The sequence below is a fragment of the Callithrix jacchus genome, chromosome 3 (genome assembly GCF_049354715.1).
Source record: "Callithrix jacchus isolate 240 chromosome 3, calJac240_pri, whole genome shotgun sequence".
Lineage (NCBI taxonomy): Eukaryota > Metazoa > Chordata > Mammalia > Primates > Cebidae > Callithrix > Callithrix jacchus.
Genome location: NC_133504.1, coordinates 87,794,853 through 87,812,382, shown reverse-complemented (window position 1 = coordinate 87,812,382; position 17,530 = coordinate 87,794,853). Strand labels below are relative to the sequence as shown.

Below are 17,530 nucleotides of genomic sequence, written 5' to 3'. Positions count from 1 at the left end.
TTTTTTCTTTAATAGCTTTTTTCTTACTCTAGAAATGAGTTGTTAATCCATGCTAATCAAGTATGCTAGTCACCCGAAAAAAAATAAAGAGAGCATTAAAAACTACCATGTGATTTGGGTGAGTCAGGATTTCATTGTACCCCCCCATTATTAGGAAGCGTTCTTGAAAATCCCCACTATGTTTCTGAGCTTTCTTTTTTCTTTGTTTCAAAGTAGAGCTATGAGATTTTCCGTATAAGGATGTTTATTCTTATTTATGAAGTGTTTCATTTTTAAGATTATTTTTATTTTCTCTCTTAAAAATTGTATAGATGTTAAATTTTAAAGTCCTGATTCTGCCAGATCAAGTAATAGAAATACCTAATTACTTTTTTTAAAGAGAAGTGTATACAGTCACCAATACCAGTTCATCCTTTTCTACAGAATCTGCCTTCTGTTGGTTTATTTCACACAGGACCAGTCTTTACTCACCTGCTTCAGACTCACATGTAGGCAACAAGATGATACCGACATGACTGGCTGTCTCAAAAAATTGAGTTTTTTGTAATTGTCACACTTGTAGAGTCACAGTAAGTCCCGCAACCCCCTTGCCCCCCCACTTCCAGAGTATCCACTGTTAGAGGAGAACTGTACTGAATACAGTTTTTTTCTTTGACAGTCATTCTTTTTCCATTATGGGAACTGAGTTACCATCAAGGTGACATTAGCAGAAGGAAGGTACCAAGTATGTGTTTTGTATGCTGTACAAAATCAGTTCACTATAAATGATCACTGCCCACCAAAAATGCAGAATCCCAAAGGCAATATATAAGGGCCCTAAGGTCAAAGAAGATAAACATATAGAGAGCTCAGTAAACCTTTCAGAGAATATTATTTCAGCTTCCTAAATACTAACAGTGTAATGTACAATACATGATATATACCTTTCCACACTTAAGCCAGTTCATATTAAAGCTGCTTTTACTAAACTGCTTTGCAGAGATTTTCTAATGGTTCTAGTTTTGATAATAAATTTGCTAATATTAATATGCATGTTGGGATGTTCTTTGGAATGTCAGAGTTCTTTCTCACTTTTAATGCAATGTCAAAATTTTGTTTCTCATCTTTCCTGTTGGTTTGACTCTTATGTTTGTGCTTTCCACTTTACAGGCATGCAGTATGGTGAATATGTTAATAATCAAGCTAGCTCCGCACCAACTCCCTTGTCATCAACTTCCGATGATGAGGAAGAGGAGGAGGAGGATGAGGAAGCAGGTCTGCTTTAGCTTTACACCAGTTCTTGATCTTTTCCTGCTCAAATTTTCTTTTTATTTCCACAGTCTTACTTAGACTTTTAAAAAAGAGTCTTTGAAGATTTAGCATGATGAACTTACGAGGTTTGCATCATGGAAGGTTGTGTCACATAAAATGAGGTGTTTGTTTGCTTTGTTTTTCCTCCTTTAGACATCTTTGCCATATTGTGAATAATAGAATCAGAATACCTCTTTCATGATAGTAGAGTGCATTCTTCCTTCAGAAATGCGTTTCCTCCCATGTCACATGCAATAGAATGAGTCCTGACTGAAGCTTTTGGCTGATGATTGCTCTAGCATCGTTTTAGGAATAATGCTTCATTTTCTGCTTTGCATGCTACTTTAGTCTAATCAAAATAAGCCATGTGGATTTCATAATAAGGACAGAGAAATAGGACAGTGTTTCAGTGATATCCTTTTGGCTCTTCTTGTCATGTATTCAGAAGGCCCAGAATGTGAGTTACTTTCCTGCTTCATGAAGTAGTAGTACATATCTTGCTAGTTGAAGTTGTGCGTATGGTTATATGTTGCCAGCTGTTCAATATCTTTTTCTGCCTTTGATAGGTAGAACACTGCTAAAAATTAAGCAGTTCAGTTCCTCCATTAATTCTAATACAGGTTGAATATCCCTTATCTGAAAGTCTTGGGCCGAGAAGTGTTTCAAATTTCAGATTTTTTCAGATTTCAGAATATTTGCATATACATAGTGAGATAGCTTGAGGATAAGACTCAAGTCTAAATATGAAATTCATTTATGTTTCATATACACTTGTACACATGAACTCAAAGTGATTTGGTACTATATAGGTTTTTTGTTTTGTTTTTTATTTTTGAGACAGGGTCTCACTCTGTCACCCAGCCTGGAGTGCAGTGGCACAATCATGGCTCACTGCAACCTCGGCCTCCCGGGCTCACGCCATCCTCCTATCTCAACTCCCATGTAGCTGGGACTATAGGCCACCACGCACAGCTAATTTTTGTATATTTTTTTAGAGATGGTGTTTCGCCATGTTGCCCAAGCTGGTTTCGAACTCCTGCTCCACTCAGGCAGTCTGCCCACCTCAGCCTCCCAAAGTGCTGCGATTACAGGCATGAGCTACCTCGCCAGGCTTGTATAATATTTTTAATAATTTTGTGCATGAAACAGTTTTTCCCATGACTTGTCATATAAGGTGTGGAATTTTCCACTTGTGGCATCATGTCAGCCCTCATAAAATTTTGGATTTTCAGATTAGGGATGCTCAACCTATAGGTTAAGATTAAACCAGTAAGTGATGATCTTTCAAGTTATTCTGTGTGACCATGATTCTCCTGTTCTAAATGGGAAGATCTGTTCTACAGTCCTTTTAACCACAAATTTCTACTTCCTGTACATTTAAAAATATTCAAAATCATTATATGTGACTTTAGGGGATAAAATTAGGGGTACCAGTTGGGAAATAATTTTTCTCACTCTAAATACGTAAATACCCATCTATGTTTCTGAGATTTTTTTTTTGTAATTTTACATTTTAACCAAATTTCAAACTCACAGAAGTATAAAAGAAACTCTCATGTACTCTTTACCCAGATAAACCACTTTTTCCACACTTGCTTTATAATTCTCTTTATCAGTTTTTTTTTTCTATACCATTTGCAAGTAAATTGGAGACATCATGAACTTTACCTCTAATACTTTATTGTATGTTTCCTAATCATAAGGTCAGTGTCTTACATAACCAAAATACAGTTATCAAGAAATTGAATGTTGATGCAATAATATCTGATAACACAGTTCATTGTCAAATCTCAGTTGTCTCACATAGATCTTTTATAGCTGTTTTCATGGTCCAGGATCAATCTGGACCATGCATTGCATTTAGTTGTCATGTTATTTAGACTTCTTCACTCTGCAGCAGTTCATTATTAGCCTTTCTCTTTCTTTGCCTTAATATTTTAAAAGAGTACAAACCAGTTACTTTGTAAAATGTTCCCCAGTGTGGGCTTATCTGAAGTTTCCTCATGATTAGATTCAGATCATACACTTTTCAGAGAATCACTGCTAAAGCCATGTTGTGTTCTCAGTGCATCCTCTTTGAGGCACATTATGTCAGTTTGTTCTCATATTGATGAGGTTAACTTTTATGATTTGAATAAGGTGGTATCTGCCAGATTTCTCTACTACAGAGTTACTACTTTTCCTTGTTGAAATTAATAAGTATTTTATGGAGAGATTCTTTGAGAGTAAGTGTTCTGTTCTCCAAAAAAGAAAAGAGAGAGATCAAAAAGATTGAGCAGCCAGGTGCGGTGGCTCACGCCTATAATCCCAGCACTTTGGGAGGCCGAGGCAGGTAGATCACCTGAAGTCAGGGATGTGAGAAACAGCCTGGCTAACACGGTGAAACTCTGTCTCTACTAAAACTACAAAAATTAGCTGGGCATGGTGGCACATGCCTGTAGTCCCAGCTACTTCTGAGGCTGAGGCAGGAGAACCTGGGAGGCCGATGTTGCAGTGAGCCGAGATTGTGCCACTGCCCTCCAGCCTGGGTGACAGAGACTCCATCTCAAAGAAAAAAAAATATTTAGCATTTATAGCTTTTTTCTAATGTGTTATTTATCGTTTTTCTTGAGTATATTATAGATTAAAAATTCCTAAGTTCTTAAGGCATTTGGATTTTTTTTTTTTTTTTTTTTTTGAGATGGAGTCTTGCTCTGTCACCCAGGCTGGAGTGCAGTGGCGCAATCTTGGCTCACTGCAGACTCCATGTCCTGGGTTCAAGCAATTCTGTTGCCTCAGCCTCCCAGGTAGCTAGGACTACAGGCACATGCTGTCATGCCCAGCTAATTATTTTTAGTAGGGACAGGGTTTCACCATATTAGCCAGAATGATCTTGATCTCCTGACCTCGTGATCCACACGCCTCAGCCTCCCAGAGTACTGGGATTATAGGCATGAGCTCTTAACGCAGTAGGATTTTAGTAATACCTAACATTTTTAGCACTTACTGAATGTGGGTAATAGCAGTACGGAGCTAGTATGTCTCCCTTGGTTTTTGTGTCAGTTTTTCTATATTCACATCCCGACTTTGTCACCTTCTAGCTTTGTGATAATTATAGTAACGATTTCATATAGTTGTTTTAAGGATTGAAGATACTGTTTGTAAAATGCTTAGAAAAGTATGTGGCAAATGTTAAATATTCAGAAAGATTAGCTGTCATTACCAGCATTGAGACTGTGTTCTTGTCTGTTCTTCTCAACAATTCTGCAAGGCAGAAATAATCAACTCTGTTTTATAGATGAATTGACTGCAGCCTGAACATGTTAAGTAGCATTTGTCTGTGATCACACAACTGGTTAGTAGGCAGAATAGGGATTCAAACTGAGGTCTCCGCAGAAGATGATGAAAAGGAAGGTGTCTTCCTATCGAGTGAGAGACTATAAACCACTGGAGTAGGTGGAAAGGGTACATGACAGTAGTCACTACAGTATTAAACATACATGTTATCTTACTCCTGTCTTTTTTCTATGCCACAAAATAAGACTGTATATTGACATTTTTGCTAGAATCTTGGTGTTCTCTATTCATAGTTTTTTTAAATGGTATTTTTCTTGGTTGCAAATTAAAGAAACATTCTCAGTGTTGGGAGAAAGGGAAGAAAGTCTAGTTTTAGAAGGAATTTTAATTTTAGTTTTTTAAACCCTACCCAGTTACAATAATTTTTTCATATGTACAGAATAAAAGAAAGTGGCTGAAATCGGTGTGGGGATTACATGTTAAGTGTCTAATAAAGTAGCGATTTGGAGTGCTCTACTTCTTAAGCATTTCAATGGTATTTATCCCCTTTACTTGTGAGATTTTTGTGTGTTTAGTTTATGTAGGATTGTTCTCCAACTTTGAAAAAAATTTATTGAACAGTGATGAAAAATCAACCAGCAGGTTTGAGAATCAGAATTTATTGGGTTAGCAGTGTTAAGTGTTGAGAAAAATTTGGTCAAAAGCTGAGAAAAAAACAATTGGAAAATCTACCAGGAGGTGTTTGTCTTGTTTTGTTTTTTCCCCCTCTGTAGCACTGTTTGGAGACAGAGGAAAGAACATGAAGAACATTTCCTGAGTCTCTTGCTAATATCCAGTATACATGTGATATCTGTTAAGTTGTAATAGTAGCCCTGTGTAGTAGGTGTTACTATGAAACATGTTGTTACTAATGAGGAGCAACTCAAGAGATGTCAGGTGTTCATTTTCCCTCAACTGGTAGGGAGTGGATGTGGATTTGAGTTACAGCCTTTTCATGTTTTGTGCAAGTTATGAGGAAATTTCAAATTATCCAATTAATTTCAAGTTTAGCAATACTAGTAAGTATATTGCCTTTGTTGACCCATGTTGCTTGTCTTTTAGAGAGAGAGAACAGCTTATGTCTTTTTAAAAAGGCTTAATTGCTTTCTGATACTCTTCCCTAGCTTCAAGGATTCTGAGCTATCCTTCTGATCTGTTCTCCTTCCTTCCTCAGATCTCACCTCCCCCTCCTTTTTCTCTTTCCCATTTTCTTCTTTCAACCTGTAACATAGAGCTTGAGAAGAATGAGGGAAGATTCTTTCCAAGTACTACATTTCATGCTTGACCCCTGTTTGATCTCAGAATACTTATTATCACTAATTATAATGTGAAGTGACTGAGGCAAATTGATGCTATCCAAGGATTAAGTATTGGACAAGTACCAAAGCTATTAATTCAATGGAAATCAGCTTGTATGCTAAAAGCAGTATCTTGCTTGGTATCAGGATTCCAAAGATCAATACAGTAGCATAGCTCTGGCTCTCAAATACTTATAATATGATAGGAAACAGATACCATATGATGACAGTACAACTTGAAAAGTATAAGGGGGTGCATCGGCGAGTGTCTGTAATCCAAGCACTTTGGGAGGCTGAGTGGATCACCTGAGGTCAGGAGTTCGAAATCAACCTGGCCAACATGGTGAAACCCCATCTCTACTAAAAATACAAAAATTAGCCAGGCATTGTGGTTAGCGCTTGTAATCTCAGCTACTTTGGAGGCTGAGGCAGGAGAATCGCTTGAACCTGGGAGGTTGCAGTGACTGAGGTCACGCCACTGCACTCCAGCCTGGGTGACAAGAGTGAGACTGTCTCAAAAAAAAAAAAAAAGTGAAAAGGAAAGTGTAGTAATTCAGGGTCGAGACTGTGCCCCAAATAGGAGAAGAAATGATTTTCTGTGGGCCTGTAGGAAAAGTTTGACAAAGGATTTGAAATTTGAAGGATGAGTAGTAATTTGCCATGTGAAGAAAGGAAATTATGGCTAACAAACCAACATGCATAATGCATAAACAGAAGAAAAAATGTAGTATTGGGTCAAGAGTCAGAAGTTTGGTGTAACATCATAAGGTAAAGAGGGTGGATGGTAAAGGGACTGGTGAGAGATGCAGGTGAAAAGGGCTAGTAGAAGCCAAATTTTGAGGTTTGTTTTATGACAATATGAAAGCATTTAGACCTTATTCACTAAGATGGTGGGGAAATTAGTGAAGCTTGTTTTTAAGCATGTTCAGAATGTTATCATACAAGTTTTCAATAATGTTTTTTAAAAATACTCTTTTGATTTATTTGCCAGTGATGGCATGACCTCTAATTAATACACTAATTAGAATACATTAAATAATTAGCAAAATATGAGTCTCTTTAACTTACTGGTTTATTTGGGTTTGTAACAGTTACCATTGCTTTGATATTTTGACAGGTTCAAAAACAGATTTGCAGTTATTTTTTTCTTCTGAAACTGAATTTAAAGTAGACCAGCAGATTTCAAATTATTCAGTAAACAAAATAGAATAACTGTTTCTATAAAAATTAATACTTTAAAGCTTATAGCATTATTAAAATGAACAATCTTTTTTTTTTTTTTTTTTTTTTTTGCTCTGAAGTGATCTTCTTTGACTCCATAAAATGAACAGTCTTTAAAATATTATCAGGTGATTTGACATGAAAGAAGCTAAACATCATAATTGAGTAGTGTTATTTGGAATAAGTTGATATATAAGTAATCTTTTATCTTTGGACTTTATTTCTTTCAAGAGTAGTTATTACTCGATATATACATTTAAAATTTTTCTTAAAATGCCAATGTTTTTAATAGCGGTTTTATTGAGAAATAATTCACATACCGTAAAATTCACCCATTTAAATTGTGCTGTTCTACAGTTTAACATATTCACAAAGTAGCAACCATCACTACTATAATTCCAGAACATTTTCTTCATCGCAAAATAGAAACTTCATGCCTTTTAGCAGTCTTCCCATTCTACCCTCCCCCCACAACCACACAGAGCTCTAGGTAACCACTAATATTCGCTCTATAGATTTGCTATTTTGAACATTTTTAATGTAGATGTCATATAATATGTGGTTATTACTTGCATCATCTTTCTCAGCATGTTTTCAAGGTTCATCCATGTTATGGCATATGTCAGTACTTTATTACTTTTTGTTGCTGAAAAATATTCTATATGTGAATATATCACATTTTATTTATCCATTTATGAGTTGATGGACATTTGTGTTGTTTCTATTTTTTGGCTGTTATGAATAATCCTGCTGTGAACATTTTGTTGGCAAGTTTTTGTGTGGGTTTATGTTTTCATTTCTCTTGAGTAGAATTGCTGGGTCAAAACTCTGTATTTAACTTTTGAGAAACTGCCAAACTGTTTTCCAAAGTAACTGCACCATTTTGCAATCTAATGAGGATTCTCATTTCTCCACATCCTTGGTAATAAGTTTTGGCAAAGATGTGGAAAAATTGCAATCCTCATTGGATCGGTTATAACCATCCTAGTGGCTGTGAAATGGTATCTTGTCATTTTGATTTTCATTTTCCTAATGGATAGTGATGTTAAGCATCTTTTCATGTGTTTATTGGCCATTTGTTTATCTTCTTTGGATAAATATATTTTTAAAATCTTTGCCCATTTTTCATTTGGTTATTTGTTGTTTTATTGTTGAGTTTCAAGAGTTTATTACATATTCTTGGTATGAACCCCTTATCAGATATATGGTTTACAAATATTTACTCTTATTCTTTTCACTTGTTGATGATATGGTAACCTTTAGACCCCAAAAGTTGTTAATTTCTATGAAGTCCAAATTATCTGTTATTTCTTTTGTTGCTTGTACCTTTTATATCATATCTAAAAATGTATTTCATCATGAAGATTTATTCCTGTATTCTAAGAGTTTTATAGTTTTAGCACTTACGTTTTATGTCTGTAATCCATTTTGAGTTAGTTGTAGTGTAAGGTATAAGGAAGGGATCCAACTTTGTTCTTCTGCATGTGGGTATGTCTAGTTGTTCCAGCACCATTTGTTGAAAATATTATTATTTTCCCAGTAGAATGTCATGGTAAATCATTGAGGTTTATTTAGGTAAAACACACATAATATAAAATCAACTTTTTTTTTTTTTTTTTTTTTTGAGATGGAGTTTCACTCTTGTTACCCAGGCTGGAGTGCAATGGCGTGATCTCGGCTCACTGCAACCTCCACCTCCTGGGTTCAGGCAATTCTCCTGCCTCAGACTCCTGAGTACCTGGGATTACAGGCACGTGCCACCATGCCCAGCTAATTTTTTGTATTTGTAGTAGAGACGGAGTTTCACCATGTTGACCAGGGTGGTCTCGATGTCTTGACCTCGTGATCCACCCGCCTCAGCCTCCCAAAGTGCTGGGATTACAGGCGTGAGCCACTGCGCCCAGCAAAATCAACTTTTCAAGTGTAAAATTCAGTGGCATTTAGTACATGTACAGTATTGTGCAGCCCCCACTTCTATCTAATTCTAACTTTGTGAAGTACTAGACATTTTCATCATCCCAAAAGAAAATCCTACACTCAATAAGCAGTTATTCCCCATTTTCCCCTTCCTTCAGCCCCTGACAACAACCATCTACTTTCTGTCTCTATGAATTCACCTATTCTGGATATTTCATATAAATGGAATTATATAATATACGATCTTTCTATCTGATTTATTTCACTTAGACAAATTTTCAGGTTTCATTCACATTGTAGCATGTTTCAATACTTAATTTTTATGGCTAAATAATATCTAATATTACAGACACACCATATTTTGTTTATTCATTTATCTGTTGAATATTTGGAGACTTTTGACCTGATATATCAGCATTCTGCTTTAGTTTAAAATTCACAAATGAACAAAAAGGAAAGGCCATTACTTTCCATTCTTTATTAAGAGGAAAGATTTATGTGCAAAATTGTTCTACTTATCACAAAGAAGACATTTAGTAAATATTAGTGTCTTCTACCTATTATGTATTTAATGGGTGTCTTCATATCCACTGTCTCATTTAGACCTTATAAGAATATTAAGGCCAGGCACGGTGGCTTACAAATGAAATCCCTGCACTTTGGGAGGCCGAGTAGTGTGGATCATGAAGTCAGGAGTTCGAGACCAGCCTGACCACCATGGTGAAACCCCATCTCTACTAAAAAAATACAAAAATTAGCCAGGCATGGTGATGTGCACCTGTAATCCCAGCTACTCAGGAGGCTAAGGGAGGAGGATCACTTGAACCTGGGAGGCAGACGTGGCAGTGAGCTGAGATTGCACCACTGCACTTCCCTTGGCTGCAGAACGAGACTCTGTCTCAAAAAAAAATTGTTAGCATTTGCATAAGAGAATATTGATGATTGTAACTTATTCAAAGTTATATAGCAAGTTACCTTCACTTATTCTCAGGAGAAAAAAACCACAAAGTTATATACCAAATAAATGACAGAGCTGATGTAACTGCAGTCTTTGCTTCCAAATCATGTTCTTTGCTGATAATAAAGTGTTCCTACACAAAAACATTAGTTATTATGCCCTGAGTCAGTATACCTATTGCTCATGTTTATCCAAAAGTATTCAGTGAAAGATAATTATGCATACCTGTTCTTTTTCTATCACAGTTGAAAATTAACCTAAATATAGTTTAAACACCAGTTATATAATATTGTTAAGAGCAAGGGATAACCTCTGTAGCACAGAATTTTGTCTTACTGTGAAACAGGCCAAGATCTCTAACATAATAGAGGGATCATGCATTTTTTTCTTATTCATCATAATATACTCTAGCATATGTACCTAGGATACTTGTAGATCTCAATAAAATATTTGTTGAATGAAGTATATTGCATGTTCTATTCATGTGACCTGTGACCAGATTTCATCATAAATTGCCAATGAACTCGCAAATCTTACAGGTTTTGAATGAGCACACATAGTAAAAATTCTTATAGTCCAATGTTGGGTACCAGCCCCAACCCTGTTTGTGGGTGCCCCGAGCCCCAGTGGTGATGAGGGATTGAGAAAGGAAATAAAGACAAAAACACAGAAATAGAGTTAAAGTGTAGGTCCAGGGGACCAACATAAAGTGCGAGGATCATGTTGGCCCTGAGTGCTGTTTCCACAGGTTTTTATTAGGTGCACACACTCATTAATTGAGGGGTGGAAAGCAGAGGGGGGGTTTATCAGGGAGGCCTTGAAACTACTGTGGGGCAAGATAGCTAGGGAGAAGCATGCATTATTAGAATAACAATGAAACAGGTGGTTCTTCTAAGAGAAGCTAATCTAGTACACCAAGTTTTACCACTGATCATTATCGATATGCAGCTGCACCAGAACACAGCAGGTGGGTGCCACCAGGTCTGACCACACACAATGCATCAAGGAGCTTTTATCTCCCGAGGACTGTGGACATAAGGCAACCAAAATTACCCTATATTCTGAGAACATAGGCGGAGCAGGAGGTGTTCCACTATCTCCGCCTGGAAGGCCTTACTGCCTTGCCAGCTCCCATCTGCAAAGACCCTCCCAGATCTTGTAAGCAGAGATCACCAACATTTCCCGGGTGCATACACAAGCCCTCTTTACGAGACCCCTGTGCAGACCCCATGTTGGAAAGGAGTTCATGGGACCAAGGCAGTGTTTTCCTGCCTTGCAACCACATAGCAGATGTGCCATGGTTAATGGGGCGCTCTCAGACGATCTAACTTTAGGCCTCCCATTACTGCTGTTGCTTGTGCTTTTACAAGCTACAGGCCGTTCTCTTTTGTGCTGTGCTTTTCATTCACTATTGTTTATTTCAGGGTATAAACTTCAGTGTACCGCAAACTCTATAAGCTAATAAGCAAATCAAATTTGTTTGTTTAATCAATAGTAGTAGAGACAGCATATGTCTGTACCTGGTCACCTGGGCCCACAGTCCAACATATGTATGAATTAGCTTGCCTTTCATTTATATTACCTTTTTAAATATGGCAGGTGTTATTTAATTTCTATTCTGCAGATATATAAACTGAAACACAGAAAAGCTTTGTAGCATGCCAGAGAGCAGCCTAAGCCACAGACTCCTCATTTATAAATGTCTCAAACAGCTGTACTATGATATAAATATGAGTCATTAGAATTCAATTACCTTAAAATACCCTAATTACTGATAAAATGTATTTAGTAGTATGAGATTTGGTAGATGTAATCCTTGAGATGTGACTATGTTAACATTTCTGTCAACCTAAAATGTTTATTTACGTGTTTGACTACTTTTAAAGGTTTAATATTTGTTCTTCTCTAAGATGCCTTACATGTTTAACTGAATCTTATCCCACTCATCAGCTTCATAGTCTCCCCACTCTCATATTCTATTCTTATCAGAAATTCATTGGTTTTTAAAATGTCTTTAGACATCAATCATTTAACTTTTTTACTAGAATCAGGAATTTTCCTAGTTTAGCAAAAACATCTTTTTCAAAATTGCCAAAGGCTGCTTTCAGTTACTTTGCCATTTTAAACCTAGTAGATACTTTGGTTTTCCTTTTAGGTGTTGACAGCTCTTCTACCACAAGCAGTGCTTCTCCAATGCCTAACAGTTATGATGCCTTGGAAGGAGGCAGTTACCCAGGTAATTTGTTGTTTTGTTCTTGCTTGATCTTCATTTTAAAAGTTATTGACCATTGGTTCCCTTCAAATGTGAACATGTATTATACATAATAGCAGGTTATATTTTTAACAGAAAAAAAGGACATTTTTCTGGCATTTCTCAGCCTCAGCTTCCCTAGTGTTGTCACTACCATGAAGGTTGTTTCTGGGACCATTATTTTTTGTTGTTACCATACACTTTTTATCTTTTTCTAAAAGATTTTCAGTAGTTTTTCTCTTCTTTCTCCTTCTTTTTAAAGAATAACTATAATCCTTGCATAAATTTTATATTTCTATTCTCATGCTTAGGGCTTTGAATTCTTTTCAGCCAGCCTCTGAGTATAGTTTTTGACTCCATGCTCCCTCAAAGGCTTCTGGCTGCCCTCAGTGGATAAATAGATGCTACCTCCAACTTGGGGGTAGGTTTTAGAGACATCACTTTTAACCATATCTGGAAATCACTTTAGTCATTACATTCAAGTACAGGAGTGGATAGTATTTAAAAAAAAAAAACTATCATTTCATTTTTGTATCTTACCCTGTGATTTTTCTTGTTCTCCTATCTCCTATCACTGACAACTCTACCTGACCTCTCTCTTTTTCTAGTGATTCCAGACTTTAACAGAAAAAGCAGTTTTGCCTTTCTCTTTATTTATCTCTTTGTTGATGATACAGGGTTAAGCTTACTTGAAGTTGGAATGTTCTATACTTAAAAATACCATACTATCTTGCTATCGCTATTCTATGAATCGGCAGAAAACTTTCTTTTCAGCTCAGTATGGAATTCCCTCATAATATTTTAAGAATACTTGAATGAATGACTTAGTTTTTTGTAATTAAGGATTTTTGCCCCTAGAAAGTGTACAAGAGAAAGAGCGAGAGAGAAAGTGTGTGTCTGTGTGTGTGTGTGTGTGTGTGTGAAGTTGTAAACCATCCAAAAAATAATCTCTTGTCAAGATATTCTAGAAGAGTTGCTTCATTCACTAAAAGATGAACAAGCATATAGTATCTCATGAGCTCTAAATTAATGTGAAGTGAAATGTTTAGTGTAGGATAGTTGAAAGATTTTGGCTCCTACAGTCAGACTGGTTTCTTTGTATTCATTCAGTCAACAAATTCTAATCTTATAATGAACTATGCATTGAGAGTATTTCAATAGACGTGGACAAGTTTTCTACCTATTTATACTGCACCAAAATTAAAGAAATATGTGAGCATCTGTAGCAGTAATATTAAATGAATTGTAGGTCTGCTCTAGGTCAGGTACTAGGGTAGATCTCTAGAAACGTAAGAATTATCCTTTCCTGAAAAAGATAAGAAGATTTAGACTTTCATGTTTATAACTCCAATTTTATTATTTCTCTCTTTCTTTCTCTTTTTTTTTTTTTTCCAGACAAGGCCTTACTTTGTTACTCAGGCTGGAGTACAGTAGCATGATCATGGTTCACTGCAGCCTGGAACTCCTGGGCTCAAGCCATCCTCTCTCCTCAGCCTCCCAAAAGTAGCTGGGACTACAGGCGCACACCACCATACCCAGCTTTTTTTTTTCTTTACATATAGATGGGGTTTCACTTTGTTGTCCAGGCTGGTATCAAATATCTGGCTTCAAATAGTCCTTCCACCTCAGCTTCCCGAAGTATTGGGATAACAGGTGTGAGCCATTGCACCCAGCCCTAATTTTTTTTATTTTTTATGCTGATAACTTGTCATGTTAAGAGATATGCTGATAACTTGTCATGTTAAGAGAACTTCTGCCCAAGTTTCCATCACCATGAGGAGGGACAAGCAAGAGATCTAAGGATTATGACACTGCATTGACAGTCTTACCCTCTTAAGAAGTCTGGGAGGTTACCAGAAAGCCAGTAAGCTGATCCTTGCCTAATCAGCACAAGATGATAGCAGAATGACCAGGAGTATATCTTCAGAATTAGAGCCAATAAGGAGATATGATTCCAAAGAAAAAAAAAAAGATTGATTCAGTTAAATGTTTCTAAGAATATATTTTTGCAGAATCCAAATGCTGGTGAAGAATATGAACTAAAATGAATGCACATTGTAGAGTCACATCAAAATGGGACTAAACAGTTAATATACCAAATTGTTAATAATGCTTATGTGCAGTTTAAAGTAACTTAGAGTTTCTTTCTGTTATTGTTTTTGTACATGATATTTAAGTTTTCTACAGTTTTTTTTTTGTTTTAATTCCACTTTTTGTTTTAAATTTAAATAAGGACATTTCAAATTTAAATAAGGACATTCATTCATTAAATACATTTTATTTGATATTACATGCTAAACATTGTTCTAGGTGTGGGACACTATTCTAGATACTATCTTTCATACTTTACTCACAGTTTTGCCACTGCAAATAATGCACATTTATAGGGGATTATGGAAACATGCTACTCCTTCCATAGAGTTAGTTTTTATATTGATGGTAGGGTCAGATAAAGCGAATTAGAGAAAAGAGTAAGTGGCACCCTTTTTATTGCTTGCTTTGTTTTGTGCTTCTTAGTTTCTCCTGAGAGAATTTTTTAAAACTGTATTAAGTGTGTGTGTGTGTGTGTGTGTGTGTGTGTGTGTGTGTGTGTGCTCTTACCTGTTAGAATTACCAACTCAAGGGGCTCATGCCTGTATTCTCAGCACTTTGGGAGGCCAAGGTATAAAAATCTCTTGAGCACAGGAGTTCAAGACCAGCCTAGGCAGCATGGGGAGACCCCATTTCTATTTTAAAAATAGAAATACTAGCCAGGCATGGTTGCTCACGCCTGTAATCCCAGGAGTAGGATTACACTCCTTTGGGAAGCTGAGGCAAGCGGATCACGAGGTTAGGAGTTTGAGAACAGCCTGACCAGTGTAGTGAAACCCTGTTTCTAAAAATACAAAAATTAACTGGGTGTGGTGGTATATGCCTGTAATCCCAGCTGAGTATACTCAGGAGGCTGAGACAGGAGAATCGCTTGAACCCGGGAGGTGGAGGTTGCAATGAGCCTAGATCTCGCCACTGCACTCCAGCTTGGGTGACAGAGTGAGACTCAATCCACACACAAAAAATAAAAAATAAATACCAACTAAAGTTGGTGAAATGATGTAAAATTTGGGGTGGAAGTTTTCTCGTAAATACTCCTGCAAAAAAGGGAAAAAAAAAGATGTAGTAGGACAACATGTAAAACAAGATTAGCAAAATATGGATAATTATTGAAGCTTAGTGATAGGTGTATGGGGTTCACTATTCTCCCTACTTTGTGTGTGTTCAAAATTTCTTAGAATAAATAGCTTTAAAAAGCAAAAGAGAAATGCCAAGGTTATGGACTAGATCATAAGTCCAGTCTTTGTGGAATCTTGATTTTCAGTTTTTAACATCAGGTGTTTCTATTTTTTTAGATATGCTTTCTTCATCAGCAAGCAGTCCTGCTCCTGATCCCACCCATGAACCTGATCCTGCCCCTGCTCCAGCTCCAGCTTCAGCGCCAGCTCCTGCCGTTCCTCAGCCTTCAAAAATGGCTAAGCCTTTTGGCTATGGCTATCCAGCGCTTCAGCCTGGTTATCAGAACGCTACAGCACCACTTGCTTCTGTAGTACAGCCCAGTAACCCAGTATATTCTGGATTCCAGCAGTATCCTCAGGTATGTATTCAGTCATATATACACATTGTAACAGTTATAAAACTTAATTCTGACAAATTCCTGGTGGGGTTTGTACCTTTGATTCAAATGGATCTTAGTGACAAATACAGATCGGCCTAGATCAAACATATACAGAATTTGATCTCAGGTTTTTTGTGTGTATATATTTAGAAAAAGATTAAATGAAATATACATATCACATTTTTAAAGAGGTTAAATCTACTCAAGATATTAGCTATGATTTTTTCTTCATTGCATCTTTTTCAGTCTACAATTGCAAATATTAATTTTATAATCAGAAAATTTAAGTAAACTTTTTAAAAATTTTTCTATTATTAAACTGGCATTCTCTTTGGAAAATGACATGGTAAAATGTGATTTGATCTCTATTCTTCATTTGAAGAATTTTATAACACGTAACTGACCTTGATGAGAGCTTCCAGATACATAAATATGCTCATCAGTTCACATGCTCATTTACTGCTGAAGTGGCTATGATTGTCTGGGTGTAAACCTGGGGTTTGTCATCTTGCAGCCAGGAAAATTTAGGACACCTACACACACGAGTTTAGGGGTGGAAGTTTAATAGGCAGAAGAGAAGAGAAAGAGAAACAGCTTTCTCCATAGAAAGAGAGAGGCCTCCCAGCAGAAAAGACTGGCTGGTGGTTGATGCACCAGATTTTATAGTCTATCTTGAGGAGCCAGTACCTTTTTTTTTTTTTTTTTTTTTTTTTTTTGAAACGGAGTCTCCCTCTGTCCCCAGGCTGGGGTGCAGTGGCGCAGTTGCGGCTCACTGCAGCCTCCACCTCCCAGGTTCAAGCAATTCACCTGCCTCAGCCTCCGGAGTAGCTGGGACTACAGACGTGCACCACCACACCCAGCTAATTTTTGTGTTTTTAGTAGAGACGGGGTTTCACCATGTTGGCCAGGATGGGCTCATCTCTTGACCTCGTGATCCACCTGCCTCAGCCTCCCAAAGTGCCGGTTTCTTGTTTACACAGGGCTCACAGATTGGTTCGATCAGATGTGATGTTTACATGAGGCGTTGGGGAAAAGGCTGATCACCCCGCCCTAGTCTTATTATGCAAATTAATTAGCCTTGGCCAGCACCATGTTGTCTGCTCCTTACTGTACACGTGGCAGGCAGAGAAGGGATGATGGAATTGCCATCTTGAACATGTCTAGTCCCTAGTTCCTGCCAGCATTCCCTCATGCAGGCTGGCAGCTTGCTTGTCTATGTCTGCAACTTGACTTTACAGACTGCTCTTTGTAGAAAAATAATTTGGGTCTGCTTTTCATTAAAAAGAAAAGCCTTACTGAGGACTCACATACCCTCACTATCAGCCTAAGTGATTTCTTCTTAACTCCTATATCCCTGCCTCTAGGACCCATTCTGACATGACCTTTTCTGGTGCCACCTCATAAACATAGCAGTATAACAAATGATACGATATTTATACAGTGAAATACTTAACAGGACAGTATTTCACATCTGTATGTCTTGAGAAGATAAAATATGGGGAAACTTTTTTTTTTTTTTGAGATGGAGTCTCACTCTGTCGCCCAGGCTGGAGTGCAGTGGCACAATCTTAGCTCACTGCAACCTCCGCCTCCTGGGTTTAGGTGATTCACAGCCTCAGCCTTCGGAATAG

General features: G+C 37.1%; 1 protein-coding gene across 11 annotated transcripts in view; it reads left to right on the top strand.

Annotated features, from left to right (window-relative positions):
• SEC24B (SEC24 homolog B, COPII component) overlaps positions 1 to 17,530 on the top strand; it is a 112,458-nt gene that overhangs the window by 46,537 nt on the left and 48,391 nt on the right. For 6 of the 11 annotated variants that reach the window (XM_054253064.2, XM_054253065.2, XM_078366704.1 and 3 more), the window contains 2 exons: positions 12,155 to 12,235; positions 15,637 to 15,878. In XM_054253064.2, the coding sequence (XP_054109039.1) occupies positions 12,155 to 12,235; positions 15,637 to 15,878 (323 nt within the window). Of the gene's footprint in view, positions 1 to 1,149; positions 1,255 to 12,154; positions 12,236 to 15,636; positions 15,879 to 17,530 lie in introns of all 11 variants that reach the window. The other 5 variants (XM_054253062.2, XM_078366700.1, XM_017970345.4 and 2 more) reach the window with 1 other exon arrangement.